Source organism: Heterodontus francisci, chromosome 6 (assembly GCF_036365525.1).
Source record: "Heterodontus francisci isolate sHetFra1 chromosome 6, sHetFra1.hap1, whole genome shotgun sequence".
Lineage (NCBI taxonomy): Eukaryota > Metazoa > Chordata > Chondrichthyes > Heterodontiformes > Heterodontidae > Heterodontus > Heterodontus francisci.
In genome coordinates this window covers 38,576,915-38,601,290 of record NC_090376.1, presented here as the reverse complement: position 1 = coordinate 38,601,290, position 24,376 = coordinate 38,576,915, and the positions used below count along the sequence as shown (strand labels likewise).

Genomic DNA, 24,376 nt, shown 5'->3' with positions numbered 1-24,376 from the left:
CTACACAGCTCCACTTACCTTTTCAACAGTCAGTCCCTAACTCTTAGCTTGTCTTTCTGCAGAACAAAACAACACATAATGCCAAGGAGAGGTGCAAGACTGCGGGAGGTGTAGCCAGTTTAGCAGTCCTTACCCAAGTGGCATACAAGGCCCTGGAGTCTTGTGGCCATAAACATTGGGAAAGGCAAGGCTGGAGGCTTAACTGAGTGGGGTGTCTGCATATTACTTGCAAACCTTCATTTACCTTATGTTACAACCAAGGTGGGAGTAATGCACTGTTAATTCAGTCCCACTACTCCACAGGTCACTACACCAAACCGGGTTTCATTAAACAACAACAGCAACAGAAATAAATAAATCTTAACTACTTATGAGATAAATCTATATATATGAAAAACTCTTTATTTCTTTAACTCTCATACACATACATTAAAAAAAACAGTTAACTGGGGAGAAAGGATGTTTTGGTTTACAGCTGTTTCCTAGGAATATAAAGGAAAAAGAAATAACATGATTGCGTTTATCACATTCTGGTAGGATGTTTTCAGGTATGGTGAGGTGTCCCAGAGTCAAATAGTCAGATGCCACTCGAAGTTTCTCCAGGCGAGGTTTTTGAACAGTCCGTGATGGGTAGGCATTCAAGGCACTTTGTCTGCAGCAAGCGTCACACAGGTCTTTCAGCAAAGATGTAGCCACAGGTCTGCTTGGGTTTTAAAGCAGCAGTCTAGCAATAGAAGCTTTCTTGAGATTTCAGGATCTCTGAAAACACAGGAGGCAACAGGAACCACTCTTGAGGCAGGGATTCTTCAAAGACTGGAGACAATAGGAATCTGCTACCTCTGACAGATAGGGGTTTCTTCTCTGAAAAGCAGTCTTCCTCTACAGAGAGAAGTAACTTTTTTTTTTCTGGGTCTTTTTCTTTCCCCAGGCAGATCACAGCCAGATTTCAAATGCAGGATTTCTTGTCAAGAGATGCAAGTCTTCCTTTATAGACAGAGATCTTTTTCTCTGGTCTCCAGGCAGGTCACAACCAGATTTCAACTGCCTGCTCCTTGTCCAACTCACTGGCTTTTAAAGGGTCCAAAGTGAAAAAAAATCTTCCTGACCATGGCCACATGTCCAGACACAGTGTCTCCTCTGTCACTCAAAACAAATTGCTCTGAGGAAGGTCTAACCCCTGTGGTTTCCTTGAAATTGCTTGCTTTCCTGTCCTTGTACAAGTTCAACTTCCTTTCAAAGCCCCCATAAAGTTCAGCGTTTATTATGAACTTCCTTTCAAAACATTGCAAAAATTCCAACTCTTTGCAGGTATCCTAAATGTCCATTGAACATTCTTTTATCAGTTTTTTTAAAACACACAGAATCCTAAGTTTTTAATACAAAAACAAAACCTTGTAACACTTAGCAGTCAGCAAGCTTCACAACTTCTAAATACATTCTGAAGATTGTCTCCTGCTAATGCTCAGCCTCTCAGTGCCATGCTAACATTTTTCCTTTATCTCTATCCTCCAGGTCCTTCTGAGCTCCTGCATTCTGCTGAAGAAGATATCATGGAGGAGTATAATCCTCTGGAGGATGCACCTTCACGTGTGCAATCCATCCTAAGTATTAGCACAGATATTAGCATTCCATGTAGGTTAGAGAGTGAGCCAAAGGGGTCTGGATAAAACGCCAAATACAAGTGGGCAACAGCACGTACCGGTAGCAGCAAAAACTAAGGACAGAGTTTGCTGGAGAGCTAGGCCCTCTCACTGCTCCACTGAGGAGGACAAAGATGAGAACTTCAGAGGCCCAGCGATGAAAACTGCTTGCCTTACACAAGCAGCAATACCAGGTATTGGAAGGCCTGCTAAGGAATTTCAGCACTATGACTGGAAATTTGAAGGAGTCTGCTTGTGGCCTGTGTGGTGTCATCTCGCATGGGATCAGCACTCTGTGACCACTTCCAGTGAAGTTGCAGCCCTGACCGCACAAAGGGAGTCAGTGTCACCGAACTATGCAGATATGGTGGAAGCTCAAACGTTTGCCATACAAGATCAGGGTTCCACCTTGGAGGGACAGGTGTCCAACTTGGAGAGATTAGTGGACAACGTGGATGGGATTTTCAAGGAGTCATTAATCTTCTGCAGTCTGTTCTCCCACATATCAGTGGAAGTGATGAGCCCCAGCCCCTCTGGAATGGTACTGGTGTGACAGGAGCAGTATATGTTGCCAGCTCGCAGAACTTCAGCATATCTGGTCTTTCGCTTTCCCATCAATCAATACCCATCAGTGTATCAACACCATAGTGCCAGGAAATCAGTTGGGTTAGACTGTTCCAGCAAGGAGCCAAAGCACAGCAGTCTGCAACCAGGCCCTCACAAGCTCGGGCACCGAGAAGTCACTGGCAATGTACAGCCCCTACAAGCCTTCCACCAGCTTTTTTGAGGCAAGTAGGGGCCATCTCTTAGCAGTAGCAGATTTAGGAAAACTTAACAAGAAAGGCACCAGGGTTTCATTCTTAGGTGAGAAATGAGTGGAAGACAATTAGGACTTAATCACCTTTATCATATTTGCTACTTTGCTCTGCAGTGATTTTTTTTTTGACTATTCATTCATGGATGTGGGCATCACTGGCTATGCCAGCATTTATTGGCCATCCCTAATTGCCCTTGAGACGGTGGTGGTGAGCTGCCTTCTTTAACCGCTGCAGTCCATGTGAGGTAGGTACACCCACAGTGCTGTTTGGAAGGGAGCTCCAGGATTTTGACCCAGAGACAGTGAAGGAACGTCGATATAGTTCCAAGTCAGGATGGTGTGTGACTTGGAGGGAACCGGCAGGTGGTGGTGTTCCCATGCATTTGCTGCCTTGTCCTTCTAGTTGGTAGAGATCGCGGGTTTAGAAGGTGCTGTCGAAGGAGCCTTGGTGCATTGCTGCAGTGCATCTTGCAGATGGTACACACTGCTGCCACTGTGCGTCGATGGTGGAGGGAGTGAATGTTTGTTGAAGGGGTGCCAATCAAGTGGTCTGCTTTGTCCTGGATGGTGTTGGGCTCCTTGAGTGTTGTTGGAGCTGCACCCATCCAGGCAAGTGGAGTATTCCATCACACTCCTGACTTGTGCCTTGTAGATGGTGGACAGGCTTTGGGAAGTCAGGAGGTGAGTTACTTGCCACAGGATTCCTAGCCTCTGACCTGCTCTTGCAGCCACAGTATTTATATGGCTACTCCAGTTCAATTTCTGGTCAATGGTAACCCCTAGGATGTTGATAGTTGGGGATTCCATGATCGTAATGCAATTGAATGTCAAGGGAAGATGGTTCGATTCTCTCTTGTTGGAGATGGTCATTGCCCGGCACTTGTGTAGCGCGACTATTACTTGCCACTTATCAGCCCAAGTCTGGATATTGTCCAGGTCTTGCTGCATTTCTACATGAACTGCTTCAGTATCTGAGGAGTTGCAAATGGTGCTGAACATTCTGCAATCATCAGTGAGATTCTGAGATTTATGATTATTTGGAAAAGCATAGTTTGATTAGAGATAGTCAGCATGGCTTTGTGAGGGGCAGGTCATGCCTCACAAGCCTTATTGAATTCTTTGAGGATGTGACAAAACACATTGATGAAGGAAGAGCAGTGGATGTGGTGTATATGGATTTTAGCAAGGCGTTTGATAAGGTTCCCCATGGTAGGCTCACTCAGAAAGTAAGGAGGCATGGGATACAGGGAAATTTGGCTGTCTGGATACAGAATTGGCTGGCCCATAGAAGACAGAGGGTGGTAGTAGATGGAAAGTATTCAGCCTGGAGCTCTGTGACCAGTGGTGTTCCGCAGGGATCTGTTCTGGGACCTCTGCTCTTTGTGATTTTTATAAATGACTTGGATGAGGAAGTGGAAGGCTGGGTTAGCAAGTTTGCCGATGACACGAAGGTTGCTGGAGTTGTGGATAGTGTGGAGGGCTGTTGTAGGTTGCAACGGGACATTGACAGGATGCAGAGCTGGGCTGAGAAGTGGCAGATGGAGTTCAACCTGGAAAAGTATGAAGTGATTCATTTTGGAAGGTCGAATTTGAATGCAGAATACAGGTTTAAAGACAGGATTCTTGGTAGTGTGGAGGAACAGAGGGATCTTGGGGTCCACGTCCATAGATCCCTCAAAGTTGCCACCCAAGTGCATAGGGTTGTTAAGAAGGCGTATGGTGTGTTGGCTTTCATTAACAGGGGGATTGAGTTTAAGAGCCGCGAGGTTATGCTGCAGCTCTATAAAGCCCTGGTTAGACCACACTTGGAATATTGTGTAAAGTTCTGGTCGCCTCATTATAGGAAGGATGTGGAAGCTTTAGAGAGGGTGCAGAGGAGATTTACCAGGATGCTGCCTGGACTGGAGGGCATGTCTTATGAAGAAAGGTTGAGGGAGCTAGGGCTTTTCTCATTGGAGCGAAGAAGGACGAGAGGTGACTTGATAGAGGTGTACAAGATGATGAGAGGCATAGATTGTGGATAGCCAGAGACTTTTTCCGAGGGCGGAAAGGGCTATCACCAGGGGGCATAATTTTAAGGTGATTGGAGGAAGGTTTAGGGGACATGTCAGAGGTAGATTATTTACAGAGAGTGGTGGGTGTGTGGAATGCACTGCCAGCGGTGGTAGTAGAAGCAGATACATTAGGGACGTTTAAGCGACTCTTGGATAGGTACATGGATGATAGTAGAATGAAGGGTATGTAGGTAGTTTGATCTTAGAGTAGGTTGAAGGGTCGGCACAACATCGTGGGCTGAAGGGCCTGTACTGTGCTGTACTGTTCTATGTTCTATAACCTTATGATGCAAGCTAGTCTAATGTGGTACATATTGTTGAAAACCCCCAGACCTGACCAGACACCTCTGAGGAGCTGTACGATGTGTTCAAGTGTGATATTGATGGCCTCCTGACTATGATTGTGTTGCTCAGGTCTGGCAGGGTCGTAAAGTAATGACATGAGCCACATCTATGGGAGATGATGGGTGGGGTGTTCCCTGTCACCCAGCAGCCATCATGCCACATTTCTGGAAGGGTTAAATATCACAGAATCACAGAATTGTTACAGCACAGAAGGAGGCCATTCAGCCCATTGTGTCTGTGCTGGCTCTGCGAAGGAGCAATTCACTGAGTGCCAAACCCCACCTTCTCCCTGTAGCCCTGCATATTCTTCCTTTTCAGATAACAATCCAATTCCCTCTTGAATGCCTCGATTGAACCCTGTCTCCGCCACACTCTCAGACAGCACATTCCAGATCCAAACCACTCGCTGCGTGAAAAAGTTTTCCCTCATGTCCCCATTGCTTCTTTTGCCAATTACCCTAAATCTGTGCCCTCACGTTCTCGATCCTTCCACCAGTGGGAACAGTTTCTCTCTATCTACTCTGTCCAGATCCCTCATGATTTTGAATACCTCTATCAAATCTCCTCTCAACCGTCTCTTCAAGAAAAACAGTCCCAATTTCTCCAATCTACCACATAACTGAAGTTCCTCATCTTGTGAATCTTTTCTGCACTCTCTTTAATGCCTTCACATCATTCCTAAAGTCTGGTGCTCAGAACTGGACACAATACTCCAGTTGAGGCTGAACCAGTGTTTCATACAAGTTTAACATAACTTTCTTGCTTTTGTACTCAAAGCCCCTATTAATAATGCTGAGGATGCCGTATGCTTAATTAACAATGCTCTCAATCTTTCCTTCCACCTTCAATGACTTTTGCACATATACACCCAGGTCCCTCTTCTTCTGCACCCCATTTAGAATTGTACCCTTTATTTTATATTGTCTCTCTGCGGTTTTCCTACCAAATTGAACTACTTCAGCCTTCTCTGCATTAAATTTTATCTGCCACTTCTCCACCCATTCCACAACCTGTCCATGTCCTTTTAAAGTTCTACACTATCCTCCTCATTGTTCACAATGCTTCCAAGTTTCATATCATCTGCAAATTTTGAAATTGTGCCCTGTACACCGAGGCCTAGGTCATTAACATATATCAGGAAGAGCGGGGGTCCTAACACTGAGTCCTGGGGAATTCCACTACAAACCTTCCTCCAGTCTGAAAAACATCCATTAACCACCACTCTGTTTCCTGTCACTCAGCCAATTTCTTATCCATGTTGCTACTGTCCCTTTTATTCAGAGCTAGAATTTTGCTCACAAGTCTGTTGTGCGGCTCTTTATCAAATGCCTTTTAGAAATCCATGTAAACCACATCAACAGCATTACCCTCGTCAACCCTCTCAGTTACCTCAGCAAGTTAGTTAAACAAGATTTGTCCTTAACAAATCTGTACTGGCTTTCCTTAATTAACCCATATTCGCCCAAGTGAATTATCGTTTCAAGAAGCTTCCCCACCATCAAGGTTAAATTGACTAGCCTGTATTTACAATTCTCCAGTCTGCTGTCACCATCCCTGAGTGTAAAGAAGACTGGAAAATTATGGCCAATGCCTCTGCAATTTCCACCCTCACTTCCCTCAGTCTCCTCGGAAGCATATCATCCAGTCCTGGTGTCTTATCAACTATTAAGTACAGATGGCCTGTCCAATACCTGCTCCTAATTAATTTTAAACCCTTCAAGTATCTGAATTACCTCCTCTGTAAGCATGACCTGTGCAGCATCTTCTTTCTTGGTGAAGACAGATGCAAAGTATTCATTCAATACGTCAGCTATGCCTCCTGTCTCCATGTGTAAAATCCCCTTTTGGTCCCTAATTGGCCACACTTGTCCTTTTACTACACTTTTACTATTTATCTGCTTATAGAAGACTTTTGAAGTCCCTTTTATGTTAGCTCCCAGTCTCATTTCATACTCTGTCTTTGCTTCTTTCATTTGCTTTTTCACTTCCTCTCTGAACCTTCTATATTCAGCCTGCTTCTTGGTTGTATTATCCACCTGACATTTGTCATAAGCAGACTTTTTCTTCATCTTAATCTCTATCTCTTTCATCATCCAAGGAGCTCTAGATTTGTTTGCCTTATTTTTCCCCTTGTGGGAATATACCTTGACTGTGCCCGAACTATCTCTTCTTTAAAGGCAGCCCATTGTTCAGTTACAGTTTTGCCTGCCAATCTTTGATTCCAATTTATCTGGATCTGATCCATTCTTACCCCATTGAAGTTAGCTTTCCCTCAGTTAATTATTCTTACTCTAGATTGTTCCTTGTCCTTTTCCATAGGCAACCTAAATCTTATGATACAATGATCACTATTGTGGGTGAGGTGGGGGGGGGGGGGGTGGTGCGAGGGGGAGTGGAAAGAGAGAGGTGGTTGACTGTTATAAAGTAAGTGCATTGGATAGCTGCCTGGGTACCTTGCTTTATCCAGTTTCTGTGATTGTAGACAACCTGTACATATGAACATATGTACATTAATGGAGTGGTAGCATTTACTGTTCATGCCCTGATGCTCTGTATGCAATCAATGATGCCATGGAAGCGAGGAAGGCTAATCACTGTTGCAAATTTCGAGTTTTTTTTTTAGAGATACTGCACTGAAACAGGCCCTTCGGCCCACCGGGTCTGTGCTGACCAAGAACCACCCATTTATACTATCCCTACAGTAATCCCATATTCCCTACCACCTACCTACACTAGGGGCAATTTATAATGGACAATTTACCTATCACCTGCAAGTCTTTGGCTGTGGGAGGAAACCGGAGCACCCGGCAAAAACCCACACGGTCACAGGGAGAACTTGCAAACTCTGCACAGGCAGTACCCAGAATTGAACCCGAGTCCCTGGAGCTGTGAGGCTGCAGTGCTAACCACTGTGCCGCCCTATGAGTTCTCTCATATTTACTGTGAAGATCAATGGGGAAGGTGATATACTGTTTAGCGCTGGCAAATAGGGTGCCACATGATCTACTTAATGCAGCTATGCAATGCCGATTGGGAGATACAGGTGATGTGCCCTGTAGTAGTCTGACCCAATAGCAAATAAGGGCTATGGTGACATTGACAGCTACTGCAAAGCATGGCCCACTGGTTCAGCAGGTCTTGTTGCAGGAGGCTGTAGAAATCTGCAACAGCCTGCCTGGAGAAGCAGAGCCTCCTGATGCAGTGTTGTTCAGATAGATCCAATAAACTCACTTTTGTCCTGCACACTGTGCTCGGTATGCTTTCTTACAAGCACCCACTGCCCCCCACCTCACTTACTGTCTTCTATTAGGGACAGCTGTTACTGGTCACTGAGGCTGCTTCTCCTCTTCCTCCATTCTTCCCTAATCCAAATAAAATTAGCAATAATAGTACCCATGTAGGCAGATAAAACTTAGTGAGGGTAAGTAAAGCAACAATAATGAGAAAGAAGCCATCTGGAAGCTAGAAATTCTCCTCACAATTGAACCATCACAATGGCACTCAAATCCAGTGAATGCTGCATTAAATACTACTTCAGAAGTTCTGACAGACCAATGCTACTAGGCTTCAGGAGGGTTGGGAATTGGGCAGGACTCAGGATCCCAATTACACCATAGTACCTCAATTTACTCCTATTCATGAGGCTGCTGCCTGCCTCTGGCAGGCACTTTGGCCAACTCAGGAAACGAAGGCATTAAGATGGTAGCGGGCAGGAGTGCAGCACAAATCCCATCGGCTGTGGCAGGTTATAATCACCCTTTATATTTTCAAGACAGTTAATCAGTTACTTAGACTAATAATAGATGTCAAAGGGACATTAGCACATTGTCCTTTCACCTTTGACCCTGGGACCAGGGTTTGAGTTTAACTCAATTGGTGGGGATAAATACTTCCTTTCTCATCTGAAGGTAAAGATCTTAACTTACATAAGTTCAAGCAGTGCCAACCCAGTTCCCATAGACCCACATTCCAAAACTACACCAAATGTGTTTCTCAGTCCAGCTGTTGAGAAGCACAGAAATCAATTAAAATTCAAATGAACAAATTTAGAAAGAGCAGTATATGTTTCAAAGTTGTAACCAATTTTGAAGTGAACATGCATTTCTAAACAGCTCAAGCTTGACTCCTGATGAATGATGTCCTCCAAATCCCCAACTTTGTAAAATAGCCCTAGGCTATTTAACAACTATTTAACAAATCTTAAATTTAACATGTGAGTTTTTTTTCTTTCATGTTATTGAGATAGCCAGTGAATACCCAACTAATTTATTAATGTTATTTAATACAACATCTAAAAGAACAGATAGAAAATACATTACAGAATGTGCCAGCCGAACATTCTGTACCATTTCACCAATCAGTCCATTACAATTTTGATGTTCACAAGTCGTTAAAGATGTCATCCAAACTGCACCTTTGTGAGCATGTTTGAATTAACTACACGTCATTGGTACCACCGTGTTTGCCCCGTAAGCCTTAAGTTGAAGTAAAAAAGACTTTTCATTAAATAGGAAGACCTGAACCCAGTGCTCCTTCAACAGTTAACAGCTGCACCGTTCACTGGGCACCTTTGGGGAGGGGCACTTATTTTCTCATTAAGTTTCTTTATCTTAGATGTAACAGGTAGCATTGTATTTCCCTGTAATGTTTCACTTTCCTATCTATTTTTAAATGTATAATCCAGCCTTGCGCCTGGGTCCTTGATCTGTCTGCTGCTAAACTCGGGGAAGCTGTATTTCAATCCGAAGTGTAGTGGTGAAAAGGGGCTGTTTAAATGACAGCAAGACACTGATTGGGCTCAAACTAATCATTAACAAGCGGCCGCAATCATTCGTGGTCAGATAGCACGCCCTGTTTACTCCTCTTTTTAACGAAACCCAGACCTCCTTCTGCTATTCAACAGCCGGGACAGTGAGCGCGCAGTCACTTCTTGAGATTGTAAAACTAAAAGAAAAGCGGCCAGAGCTCCAAATCAGCAAAGTTTGATCAAGCTTTAGTGGGGCAGCGGGAAGCTGCAGTTTGAATGGAGAGTGCTGGGACAAGCAGGAGGTGAACTCGTTCACCACAAAACACAACAAATATTCAGTAGTTAAACCTTCCCTAACTTCCGGGCGATTCCTTGGATCTATCACGGAGTTTTTCTAAGCCCCGTGCAGCTGACTAAAAATCTATACCAAAATGGATAGTTTCATGGTTTCCCGTTACTTTCTTTTTAGAATGTCATTTTTTGCGCAAGTTCAAATGACGCACGGGCACATCAGGAAGATGATGACACGACTCTCCGTGACATTTCCTTTGCTCCGTACAAAATAAGAAATAGTGGTTGTACTATTTCTTAATGTGCACCTGAGAGGAACAGATCAGAACAAACTGGAGGAACCTTTCTGCTCACACACTACTGCGTCTCTTGAATTGGCAGAACTCTTCCGAGTATTTAGTGACCGGTTATCACTTGACAGTCTTATTAGCTGCTTTTTCTCTTTCTCTCTCTCTCTCTGCCCCCAGGCTGTTGGTTAAGAGCAGTCAGTGGGTAATTATTAATAGATGTCCCTGGATGGACGTGTCCGTGTTCTGATGAGCCTTACGATAAACCTGTGCGACTGTAATGTGGGTATGTAATGTGTATGTCATTGCAAAGAGCACATCGCGTCCCTTTCCCAGCCAGATCACCCTCACTTAGACCACAGCACTAACCAAGCCATGTCTACCACGCAGCGGGCAACAGCATGAAGCCACCAGCGCTTTCACTTCTCTTCCTTTTACCATGGTTAGTGTCTCTGAATGGAGATTCTGGGGCAGGAGAAGGGACCTGGGCCAGGTTTGCCAGCTTGCCCTACCCTGAGGACAAGGTGTTCCTGTATGACACTTTCCCTGAGGGCTTCATGTGGTCTGTGGGGACATCTGCTTATCAGACAGAAGGTGCTTGGCAGCGGGATGGAAGAGGACCGTCCGTCTGGGATACCTTGACCCACAAGCAACTCAGTGCCAACGGGGATGTGGCAAGTGACAGTTATAATAACGTGCAGAAGGATATTTCTGCCATCCAAACTTTGGGTGTCACACACTACCGATTCTCCATCGCCTGGTCCAGGATCTTTCCAGATGGTCTGGTCTCGAACCTCAATGAAGCTGGGCTGAGGTACTACTCCCAATTGATCCAAAGACTCCGAGATGTAGGTGTTGAGCCCATGGTGACTCTGTATCATTGGGATTTGCCCCAGACTCTCCAGGACTTGTATGGAGGCTGGATCAATGAAACCTTGGTGGATCGCTTCAGTGAATATGCAGAGTTTTGCTTCAAGGCTTTAGGTGATCGAGTGAAGTATTGGATCACCATAGACAATCCTTACGCTCTGGCTTGGCACGGTTATGGCACGGGCAAGCTTGCTCCTGGTATCCACGGAGCCCCAAATGTACCGTACGTAGTGGCACATAATCTGATTAAGGTAAGGCACTCCATAAAACGGAATGATGCTTAAGCATCTGTATTAGATAGCCCTGGAAGCACCACGTTTAACTGGGAATATCAAATCCTAGTAGGATGCGAGCTGATTTGAAGCAAAGTTGATCACAAAAGGAAGCCAACTTTTTTTCAGAGTTAAAACTATTTGTTAAACCAATCATTAAAAGGAAGCACCCCACAGTACTGAGGGACTAACTACTTGACAAATAGTTCTGTATTTTGTCTTTTTATTTTAGTCGTTAACACGTAAGATATTTTAAACTGACAGCTCAGACATGTTGAACTGAACTTTTGGGAAGGGAAAGTAAGTTTTGAGATTTGAATCAGACATTTGATAAATTTGCATAAATCTATGTGATCGAGTTTAGCTCTTAAATGCTTTGTAAACGATTACTCTGCACCCCCCGCCCCGCCCCTTGCCCTAAGTAAAATCAAATGACGATGCGATAGCCCATATTTGTCACTTATTTTGCTTATTGCCACACAAGCTGAAAAAAACCCAGAAAGTGCTGGAAATACTCAACAGGTCTGGCAGCATCTGTGGAGAGAGAAACAGAGTTAACATTTCAGGTCAGTGACCTTTCATCAGAAGCTTTTTAAAAAATCGCCTAAACTGAATATGCACAGTAAGCTGGGTAGGTGGTATAGCTTAATGGAAATATACTACATAGGTGGGTGAATTAGTTCTTAAACTAAAGAATGTAAGCTGTAAATGTGACACAGGTGATGAATTAAACTACAGAAAGATGAAAATTACAATGGACGCAATATTACAAAGGGATTAAACTAAAAATAGGTGAAAGAATAAACAGTTACAAACAATACATAAAATAATGAATTAACTCTAATGCAGAGAAAAATGATAGACAGAAATGTTTTACAGAAATCACATGGATGAAAAGAAAGACATAAAGAAATATATGACACAAGGGTGATTTAACTTTTACATAATGAAAGGATAGACCAATAGAAATAATTATGCACAATAATTAACTTTTATGGGACTGCAGTGGCATTTCTATAAGAAAATAATACAACACACTTGCTTAACCTATTTCACTGTGATCTCAACATCACAAAATATGTGGTATAAATGAGGTAAACTCTTCTTGAACAGTAGATTATGCACAAATAAACCAGGCACCATTGTGCTGTATAACCCATTTATCCATTGGTTGTAGTTACCCCATTTCATTTATCTTTTAATGCAGAGACAGGTAAGCATCTTTCAGTATCGAATGCTATTTGTTGCTTTCAATATATAAAGAACACATTGCTTTGTAAGAATCTTTAATATTGAATATTATAAGGGCACTGGCATATAACAGTTACTGGTTTCAGATCAGTTGCTGTTTAGACTGACATAGGACAGCATTGCCAGCCTTTTGTCACTTCTTACTCAGTGAGAGTGGGATGCTTGCACAAAAGTAAAATGTTGCAGTTGCTGGAAACCTGAAATAAAAAGAGGAAATGCTGGAAATACTTAGCAGGTCAGACAGCATCTGTGGAGAGAGAAGCACAGTTAACAGGCAGAATCTTCCCATCTCCATAAAAGTGGCTTTGGATGCTGGGGGTGGGCAGGGAAATTTAGAATGTTGCACATTGGTCGCATCTTTGACCCATTCACACCTCTGTGTGCTTTTGCCAGAGGTGGGCTCACAGTGGTAACAGTGGTTACCTGCCCAGCAGCAATTAGTGTGAATTAAAGGGCAGTTAGCCCATTTGTTCCAAGCAATGAGATCTTATAAATGGTGCATGGGCCCCACGTTGTGTCAACACCTCGACATCTCAGCTGAGGCGGCTGCATAGCAGGAAGGTATTGTCTGCTGATATTGACATCCAGTCAGCATTATAAAGAGGGAAGCAGCAGGGATGATTCCTGGCATAGCCAGAGATCTGGCATTGAAGAGTCATCAGTCTGAGATGGCTGATAGAACAAGTGTTTGGGGTAATAATGTAGGGTGTCTTGCGCCAGCATAGTCAGCCAGGTCAAATGGGCTGAGCGGACCACTGCATTGAAGCAGGTATCCAGACATGGGGTCCACTTATTTAGTGGTCGGGTGGACCATGGAAGAGGAGCAGCTGGGCGAGCACCACATCCAGCCACAGACAGCAGGGTGGCGCAGAGAAGGGAAAGAGGCAGAAGGTGCAACCCTCACCAGAAGATATATAGGCAAAGGGTCAGCTTTCATGACCTGTCAGAGCAGCAGTGCTACAGAAGACTGAGCCTCTCATGGCAGATGGTCGTGGACATTTGCACACTTCTGGATGAGGACCTCAATTGGCAGTTGGCATCCAGTGCCCATATTTGTACAGGTCATATTCACCCTGAATTTTTATGCTCCTAGCTCCTTCCAGGCATTGGCTGCTAGACATGTATAGAATTTCACAATCGGCCACCCATAACTGCTTAACACAGGTGACAGGTGCCCTATACATGAGGACATCTGAGTACATTGAGTTTTCCTTGGATGCAGCCATTCAGGCACAAAAGGCTGCAGGATAAACCTCAATGGCAGGATTTCTTCTGGTGCAGGCGATGATAGACTGCACTCATGTGGTCATTATGATGCCATTGGACCAGCTGGGTGCTGTCACTCTCTCAATGTGCAGTTTATTTTCCATCACTGCAAAAAAATTTATGCAAGTTCCCTGACAGTTACTATAACTCTTTCATCCTGAGGCAGTCTCAAGTGTTCATGCCACCACATAGCCTGCATGGATGGATCCTGGGTGACAAGAGATATCTGATGAAGGCATGGTTCATGACACTAGTGCAGATCCCAATGATAGAGGCTGAGGAATGCTATAACCATTGCTGTGTCTCCAACTGGGCAACCATCTAGCAGGCAATTAGTCTCCTGAAGATGCGCTTGCAATGTCTTGCTCAGTGGGGGAGCTCTCCAATATGGCCCTTCAAGCGGATTGGCATTGTGGTGGTATGCTGAGTGTTGCACAACATGATGGAGCTGCGGGCTGACAAGTCCCCGGGTACTGATGGACTTCATCCTAGGGTGTTGAAAGAAGTGGCTAGTGAAAAGTTGAAGCGTTAGTTTTACTATTCCAAAATTCCCCAGTTTCGGGGAAGGTTCCGTTAGATTGGAAAATAGCGAACGTAACTCCTTTATTCAAAAAGGGAGGGAGGGAGACAGAAAGTAGGAAACTACAGGCCAGTTAGCTTAACATTTGTCTTCGGGAAAATGTTAGAAGCTATTATTAAAGATTGTATAGCAGGGCAGTTAGAAAAATTCAAAGTAATCAGGCAGAGTCAACATGGTTTGTGAAAGGGAAATCATGTTTAACCAATTTATTGGAGTTCTTTGAGGGAGTTACATGTGCTGTGGATAAAGGGGAACTGCTGGATGTATTGTGCTTAGATTTCCAGAAGGCATTTGATAAGGTGCCACATCAAAGGTTATTGCAGAAAATAAAAGCTCATGATGTAGGAGGTAACATGTCGGCATGGATACAAGATTGGCCAGCTGACAGGAAACCGAGAGTAGGAGAGTAGGTCATTTTCTGGTTAGCAAGATGTAACGAGTGGTGTGCCACAAGGATCTGTGTTGAGGCCTCAACTTTTTACAGTTTATATAAATGACTTAGATGAAGGGACCGAAGGTATGGTTGCTAAATTTACTGATGTCACAAAGATAGGTAGGAAAGTAACTTGTGAAGAGAACATAAGGGGGCTACAAAGGGATATAGATAGGTTAAGTGAGTGGGCAAAGACCTGGCAAATGGAGTATAATGCGGGAAAGTGTGAAATTGTCCACTTTGGCAGGAAGAATAAAAGAGAAGCATATTATCTAAATTACAAAAGTAGATTTGTTAAAGGGATACTGACAGGTTCCTTTAACACCCCGAGCTAAAGAAGTATCAGCCATTGTCACACCAGATGGTCTTTTCCAATGCCAAGTGATGCCATTCGGGCTAAATATGCCCCAGCCACAGGTGAAGCAACACATAAAAGCTCATGGAAGAGAACACAGAAATTGCAGTAGCATCACTATGGGGCTCACATGGCTGAATTTATGGATGGATCTGTAAAACTTATACGCTTCATTTGAATGAAGGATCATATGTTGTCAGAGCCTAATGAACCAAGTGGTAGCCTGTGTTCCCAACTGTGTGGTTTACCTTGATGATGTGCTGGTATACAGTGACACTTGGAAGGACCACTTGAAACAACTTGATGCTCAGTTTAGAAAATTACAATCAGCTGATTTGGTGATGAACCTTGCCAAAAGTGAATTTGCAAAAGCAAGAGTAACCTACTGGGCATATAGGAGGGCAAGGACAAGTGTTGCCAAGAACAGCGAAAGTACAAGCATTGGTGGAGTTCCCTACCCCTAAGACCAAGCGAGAAATCATGAGGTTTTTGGGGATGTGTGGTTTCTACCGCAGGTTTATACCAAATTTTGATACTATAGCTGCTCCACTGACAGATTTGCTACAGAAAAAGTAAAATAAGGTAGTGTGGTCAGGAAAGTGCCGAGCATCTTTTGAGAGGCTGAAAGCCATTTTGATTAATGAATCGGTGTTGGCTGCTCCAAATTTCACTAAGCCCTTCAAGGTAGCAATTGATGCTCGTGACCTGGGGGTCAGTGCAGTCCTGTTACAAGACGATGAATCAGGTATAGAAAGGCTAGTGGGATACTTTTCCAAAAAGCTAAATGGTGAGGCTGGAATGGTTGTTTGGGGGAAGGAGGTGTCTTGGATGCCGGGGGTGGGTTGGGAGGTGGGGACAGCTCTCAATCGTGCACCCTATGTCTGACTGCCATGCACCCCACCCTCCCCCCCCCCCCAGGGCACGGAAAGGCCGGCAACTATTGCTGGGTGGCCTTTCACATCCTCAACACACTCGCTTGCCATGGGTAAAATACCCGTGGAGGCAGGCGAGGGCCCTTAAGTGGCCACTTAAGGGCCTTGATTGGCCTCGTATGGGCAGGCTGTTTCCCACTCTCCACCCGACGCCGTAAACTTGTCCAGAGGCGGAAGCGGGGCGGGTAGGCCTCCCAGAGCCTGCTGCTCAATTTTATGCCGCCCCCATCCCACCATCCGACCCGCTGGGGCTGCGTAAGATTCCGGTCTCTGTTTCTTGTCACTCAGCGAATTCTATATCCATGTTGCTACCTTCCCTTTTATTCTATCAGCTGTAAGTTTGCTCACAAGTCTGTTGTGTGGCACTGCATCAAACACCTTTTGAAAGTCCATGCACGCCACATCAACTGCATTGCCCTCATCAACCCTCTCCGTTACCCTCTCAAAAAATACAAGCAAGTTAGTTAAACATGATTTTCCCTTAAGAAATCCATGCTGGCTTTCCTTAATTAACCTGTGTCCATGCGACTATTAATTTTGTCCCAAATTATTTTTTCTAGAAGTTTCCCCACCAGCGAAGTTAAACTGACTCGCCTGTAGTTGCTAGGCTCATCTTTGCACCCTTTTATTGTATAGGGTGTAATATTTGCAATTCTCCAGTCCTCTGGCACCACCCCTGAGTCTTCGGAAGACTGAAAAATTATGACAAGTGCCTCCACGATTTCCACTCTCACTTCCCTTTGCATCCTTGGATGCATGTCATCCGGTCCTGGTGTTTTATCCACTTTAAGTACAGACAGCCTATCTAATACATCCTCTTTCTCAATTTTAAACCCTTCTAGTATCTGAATTACCTCCTGTTTCACCATTACTTGGGTTGCATCTTTTCTTTTTCTTTAAGAATTAGCAAGTATCTGGCCAAAGTATTTTTTTGTCGTTTTGTTTTGTAATAGAGCTGTAAAGAGTAAATCTGTTTTTTTTTCCGGTTAACCGGTATACGTGTGTGTGTGTATGTGTGTGTCTGTGTGGGGCTAAGGTAAAAAGGGAACTTTTATTTTTCAATCTGTGTTAATGCTTTGCTTCATTACTGTTTATGTCTTGTTTTATAATAATTTTGTTTATTAAAGAAACCTGGTTGGTGTATTTATTCTGGAATAAAAATAGTCCATGATTGACCGTATCGATAACTGGGGAAAAAATGTAAATATATGTTGTGACCTGTGGAGAATTAGAACTAGAGAAAGACAGTGCACACCTCCCGCCTCGGTCGTAACACACAGATTAAACTACAAGGTTTGTGGTGATAGGGAACCAAACCTACTTTGTATTAATACAAGCTAAGCAGCAGTTTTATTACATTTTATTTGGCTACTTTATGGCCCCCTGAATAATGGAGTGATACAGACCTAATGATGCAGTTATCCTTTTTTGCATTCAACAAACATCGAATGCTTCCTAGGGACAATAAAGAATGTTCAAATATTTGTGTGTATGTGGGTATAGCTTACCAGTTTCTTCCTCTTTCTTTCCTGTGATGTAGTTCCACAAATGCTGAATGTCATCCAGTGTGTAGTCCTTAACATTGAGTGTATGTTGGCAATATGGGCAAATCACAGCTGGGCCTGATCCTGTCCTCACCAGGCATCCACATACATACGCTTGCAATAGGGATCACTAAGTAGCAATTGAGAATGGGAATCCTGTCTGATTCTCCTTTTCCTGAGCCACACATGCTGAGGCCAATTGCAAAATTCCTACTGTTACCACAGTTAAGACCAGCTCACTCAGCACAGAATGAAATTTAAGCCCTGGAACTTTCTCATCTGTATTGTTCAGCTACCCACTGGGAAACTTATTGAACCTTTGAGGGATCACGGTGTGTGTGATTTATTTACAATTTTGTGACTATTTTACCAGCATGCTTGCAATACTCAGACTTTAGATCTGGCACAGGTAAATGCAAATTACCAATAAAAGTTTTGAATCACAATAGGAAACGAGCATTCAAGTCCAGGCTGTCTGAATATTACCAAGACAGATCCAACTTATAGACAAGCCCTTAGTTATTATTCAGTTAACTTATTACTAATAACCTGTATTATTAATTAGGCTAGTTAGTTGGGCTAAAGTTCATTACATTCCATTGAAATACAAACTCTATCAAAGAAGTATCAAATTGATGGTCATGCATCCTGTTATTTGTTTCTATGTTGTATATAAAAGCAAAATGCTGCGGATGCTGGAAATCTGAAATAAAAACAAGAAACGCTGGAACCACTCAGCAAGTCTGGCAGCATCTGTGGAAAGAGAAGCAGAGTTAACATTTCGGGTCCCTTCTTCGGAACTGACAAATATTAAAAATGTCACAAGTTATAAGCAAGTGAGGTGGGGGTGGGGCAAGAGATAACAAAGGAGAAGGTGCAGATTGGACAAGGCCACATAGCTGACCAAAAGGTCATGGAGCAAAGGCAAACAATATGTTAATGGTGTGTTGAAAGACAAAGCATTAGTACAGAATAGGTGTTAACGGACTGAATATTGAACAGCAGCAAGTGCGAACATGAAAAAAAACAGTGGGTAAGCAAACTGAACAAACTAAGATGAAATGAAATAAATGCAAAAAAAAGGTTGTAAAAAATGTAAAAAAGAAAAAAAGAAAAAAAACAACTAAAAATGAAAGTAAAATGGGGGGCTGTCATGCTTTGAAATTATTGAACTCAATGTTCAGTCCGGCAGGCTGTAGTGTGCCTAATCGGTAGATGAGATGCTGTTCCTCGAGCTTGCGTTGATGTTCACTGGAACACTGCAGCAATCCCAGGCCAGAGATGTGAGCATGAGAGCAGGGGGGAGTGTTGAAATGGCAAGCAACCAGAAGCTCAGGGTCCTGCTTGCGGACCGAGCGGAGGTGTTCCGCAAAACGGTCACCCAGTCTGTGCTTGATCTCCCCAATGTAGAGGAGACCACATTGTGAGCAGCGAATACAGTATACTACATTGAAAGAAGTACAAGTAAAACGCTGCTTCACCTGAAAGGAGTGTTTGGGGCCTGGGAGAGTGAGAAGAGAGGAGGTAAATGGGCAGGTATTACACCTCCTGCGATTGCAGGGGAAGGTGCCATAGGATGGGGACGAGGTGGTGGGGTTAATGGAGGAGTGGAACAGGGTGTCGCGGAGGGAACGATCCCTTCGGAATGCTGACAGGGGAAGGGAGGGGAAGATGTGTTTGGTAGTGGCATCACGCTGGAGGTGGTGGAAATGGCGGAGGATGATCCTTTGGATATGGAGGCTGATGGGGTGGAAAGTGAGGACAAGGGGAACCCTGTCACGGTTCTGGGAGGGAGGGGAAGGGTTGAGGGCAGAGGTACGGGAAATGGGCCGGACACGGTTGAGGGCCCTGTCAACAACAGTGGGGGGGAATCCTCGGTTGAGGAAAAAGGAGGTCATACCAGAAGCACCGTCATGGAAGGTAGCATCATCAGAGCAGATGCGTCGCAGATGGAGAAACTGGGAAAATGCAATGGAGTCCTTACAGGAGGTAGGGTGTGAAGAAGTGTAGTCGAGGTACCTGTGGGAGTTGGTGGGCTTATAATGGATATTAGTAGACAACCTATCCCCAGAGATGGAGACAGAGAAGTTGAGGAAGGGAAGGGAAGTGTCAGTGTTGTATATGGTGTGTTAAGACTAGGTGAGAAAGGTGTCTAGGGGTCTTTTACTGTCTTCACCTGGTCTTATAGTAACAGGGTTTAATTTTAAACACTGAGCTCCCCCTTTGTGAATCCTTGTTCACAGCTTTCCAATGTTAAGGCAAAGAAATGAGCACACCATGTTTTCTTTAGGTTTAAAGAAGAAAAGTGAAATTTATTAAACCTTAAACTTAAACTGTAATATGGTTAACGCCTACGGATGTATGACGCGCCCACACTAGAATGCACATGCGATACTCACAAGCAAATAAGGACAGAAAAGAGCAAAAGAAAAATAAAATAGAGAAGTTTGAGGCAGTCTCTAAAAGGGGGTTTCTTGTTAGTGTTTCTGTGTTTCCAGTTCACCGTTGAGTCCTTGATTGTAGACAGCTCTTACTTTTTGTTGGGGCCCAGTATTCTTCTTAAACCTTGTTCACTGTAGGAGACTTTTCCCTCTTGGGGTTCATATGTTTTCAATGGTTTCCGAAGCCGGTGAAGTGAGATGAGAGCAGACAGGAGATAGGTGTTCTCAGTCCAGGAGCTAAAGGCCTTCTGAGTTCAAATTCCCTGTTGGAAATTCAAATTCAAAAAACTCCAAATCAGTCATGTGACTAAACTAGGCCGACCACATCTGTTTGTGTATTCGGCCATCTTAGTAGTTAACCTGGAATGCTTTAATGTCTGGTAATTAAAAGTCATTGTGGATTAAATTGGAGCAGGGATTAGCCCTTTATCCTTTGAAATACCGTATGTTGATATGCTAATGTCTCTCTCCAGCCAAAGTCTCCAATTGATTTTTAAAGCAAGTTATTTCTTCAACAACTGTTTAAAATTAATGTTCATGTGGCGCAATTAATTTTCCACATTCTTGGCAGGTGGGGGGCTTGCCTGACACCTCCACACCCAGGGGAATGAAATGTGATTTGAAGAAAAAATGGCACAGTTCATTATAGGGTTTGAGAGGAGTATAAGGTACAGAAAGACAAACCATGCATTTCTCTCATTCATTTCCATTCATTCACCAATCTTAAAGCTTATTAAAAATGGTCTTTACTGGATGCAAGGTCTGCTTTAATTTCCCCTTTTTTCTCAGGAGAGTTAGTAGTGGGCAGGTCTATCCTGAACTCTGAGTCATGCAAAGGCTTTTGACTTCAGGGGGTGAGTGGTTCTCTTTTTCTCTGACTATGGGGGAGGATTCTTTGTCACTCTCCCCTTTTGTTCTCTGGGACACTCCTATCTGCAGGTATTCGTTCAGACTTAACTGCACTGTCCTGTGATGCTTCGACTAGGTGAGGCGTTACCCTCATGGTTTCTGTGCCCATTAGAAGTCATTCTTTGTCTCTGCAGGTTCTTGTAAATGTTGTTAGAAACTCTGGTGGGGTGCTTCTAGAGTCTGCATTTACAAAGGAGGATGTGGGGTCTAACCTTTCACATTTTTCGGGGTTGGTTGACCAGACAGTGGGGGTTTTCATTTGGGATTCCTCACGGACTTCCTTTAACCTGCTCTCTTGGTCACTTTTTCCCCTTCTCTTTCTAAACTTTTGCCAGCCTTGTGCCTGCCTTTCCCCTTTTATTCTCGGCAGGGGTCCCTTACAGTTCACCAGCCCTCTGCTGGAGGGTCCTCCTAACACTGGTACAGGACTTAGGGGTGCAGGTTTCACTGTAGGTTGGGGTTTCCCCTCAACCTCTCACATATGGCAACTCCTGCAGTATTCCACCACATCTTTGTGGAGTTTTGGCCAGTCAAACTGCTGTCTTATGCGGGCTTTGGTCATTCGTATACGAACATGTACAGCCACTGCAGTCTCATAGGCCCTTCTTAATATTTCTCCCCAATACCTCTGTGGCACCACTAACTGGTGAACTACTGTCCACTGCTTGCCCTCAGGTCTGTGAGAAGAACTCCATTTCTTCATCAGTACCTCATTCTTTAAATAGTAGCAGTCAGGGACGCCCTCTGCTTCACTTTCAGATTGGGCAGCCTGTGCTAACTCTTGCAATATTGGGTTGGCTCGCTGAGCCTCAGCTAGGGAAAATTTATTTAATTCATTCCCTGGGTCTCCTAACTTTCCAAAGAAAGTTTCAGACAGGCAGACCTCATGGTTGTTGACTGCAGTGCCAATGCAGTCTCCTCTGGGGGAGCTGGTTTGATCGTGGCCTGATCAACTACACATTCAGACACTCTGCAGGGGACCGTCTCCGGCCACTGCCCTGTCTCTCTGACCTCCTGTGGTCTTTCTTTCACTACTGCGGGGGGGGGCTACCACCTTTACCTCTGCCTGATCATTACTTAGGAGCAGGTCAACCCCATCCATAGGCAAACTAGGGACAATCCCTACAGTCACCGGTCCTGAAACTAGGTCGCACTCCTGGTGCACCCGGTGTACAGGAACAGGCATACACTGCCCTCCAATACCACTCACCACCATTTTGGTGTTTACTGCACTCTCTGGGGGAAAGGTCAGGCCTTTTCCCAGTAAAAAGGATCTAGTGGCCCCTGTGTCCCTGAGAATTACTATGGGCTTGCTTGCCCCACTTGAGGGATATACAGTTACTTTCCCTTCAAATACAAATCCATGATAACCTTCAGGAATCCTATTAACCTTCCTTATACTGCCATAGTAAGCTTCCTCGGTTGCACTCTTACTGTAGTTAAAGTCACAGCTTGTTCTGTGTTTTGCATCAGGCCCTCGTCTTCACTACCAATTTTCCCCTTAGTTTCCAGCAGTCAGCTTTTAAATGCCCTGCCTTATTACAATGGAAGCACACAGGTCTCCGGGTCTCACTCTTGCTCATAGCACCTTCCTTTTTGGCTGAAGGAGGGCCCCCTGTGTCTCCTGCTTTCCTTCTCTTCCAGGACTGCCTGGGCTTCTATCACCTTCCCACCCTTTGTCCTTTTCAGATTTGTGGGGGTGACTCGGAAAGGTTCTCCCCTAGGAAACCGACTTATAAATTAAAGCAAACTCATCGGCCAGAACGGTCGCTTCCCGGGCTCCCTGAACCTGCTGCTCCTGCACATGGGTCTTTATTGAGAGTGGGAAAGAGTTTTTAAATTTCTCTGACAGAATTACTTCTCTGAGAGTCCCATAGCTGAGCTGTATTTTTAAAGCTCTCAGCCATTGGTGAAAAGCCAGCTGCTTGCTTCTTTCAAACTCCAGATAAGTTTGATTAGCTTGTTTTTTGAGGGTTCTAAACTTTTGGTGGTAGGCTTTGGGTACTAATTCATATGTCCTGAGGATAGCATTTTTGGTCAGTTCATAATTTGATGAACTCTCATCTGGCAACAAGGAATACACCTCATGGGCTTTTCCGGTTAGTTTGCTTTGCATTAGAAGAGACAAGGTCTCAGCTGGCCATTTTAGCTGCCTTGCCAGTTTCTCAAAAGACACAAAAGATTCTTCCACATCTTCCTCATTGAATTTCAGAATTAATTGAGTGAAATTTAGCAATCTTGTGCCAGCCCTGAATTCTGCTCCTCCATATTGGCCATGCTTTCACTGGGGTTACTCTGTCACCCCCTAGTTAACTCAAGCCACTTCAACTCTCTTTCTCTTTGCATTCCTTCCCAAAGTATTCTTTCTCTCTCCCTCTCTCTCTCTTTCCTCTCCATCTCATTCCTTCTCCTGTCTTTCTTTCTCTCTGTCCTGCCTTTCATTTTCTTCATCTTCCTTTTGGAATTGCCAATTCTTCTGGAAGGCTCTCCCTTTCTCCCTCTCTCTTTCCTCAAATTCAAGTTTCCTTTGTTCCAATTGTATCTTTACTAACAATACCCTGTCGGATTTTGCTTCTAACACTGTTTCTGCCTCTTCAGATTCAATTGAAAAATGGTTGGCCTAAGGAATTCAAACTTTCTAGCCTTTCCACGTACAGTGATCCCAAACTGCTCAGCCATTTTTCTCAACTCCTCCATAGACGGTGCTTTTAACTTATCCCAAGTCACTTCACCCTGGCCTGGAGAACTACTCGCTTCAGTTGCAGACATGTTAGTTTTCAATCACACGCAAACACAAGAAAACCTGTATTGAAATTTGCTCTTTTTGATTGGGAACAATTTGGCTTCCCACTTCCTATTTCACTCGTTTGTGGGTAAAATCCTGGACAAGCCCCCACATTTCTGTTACAACCAGTGAGAAAGGTGTCTAGGGGTCTTCACCTGGTCTTATTGGTTTAATTTTAAACACACACTGTGTTTTGAGCTCCCCCTTTGTGAATCCTTGTTCACAGCTTTCCAATTATAAGGCAAAGAAATGAGCGTACCAGGTTTTCTTTAGGTTTGAAGAAGAAAAGTGACATTTATTAAATCTTAAACTTAAACTCTAATACAGTTAATGCCTATGGATATACAATGTGCCCACGCTAGCATGCACACGCGATACACACATGCAAATAAGGACAGAAAAGAGCAGAAGAAAAATAAAAAGTAGAGGTTTGAGGCAGTCTCTAGAAGGGGGTTTCTTGTTACTGTTTCTGTGTTTCCAGCTGAGATGAGAGCAGACAGGAGAGAGGTGTTCTTAGTCCAGGAGCTAACAGCCTTCTGAGTTCAAATTCCCAGTTG

The 24,376-nt window shown here is 44.0% G+C and overlaps 1 protein-coding gene across 1 annotated transcript in view; it reads left to right on the top strand.

The window, feature by feature from the left end:
- The first annotated feature begins 9,771 nt into the window (after nt 1–9,771).
- Nucleotides 9,772–24,376, top strand: part of kl (klotho) — a 129,132-nt gene continuing 114,527 nt past the window's right edge. Inside the window, exon 1 of the mRNA XM_068034407.1 lies at nt 9,772–11,302. Coding sequence (XP_067890508.1) covers nt 10,583–11,302 — 720 coding nt within the window. The 5' untranslated portion in view covers nt 9,772–10,582. The remainder of the gene's footprint in view (nt 11,303–24,376) is intronic.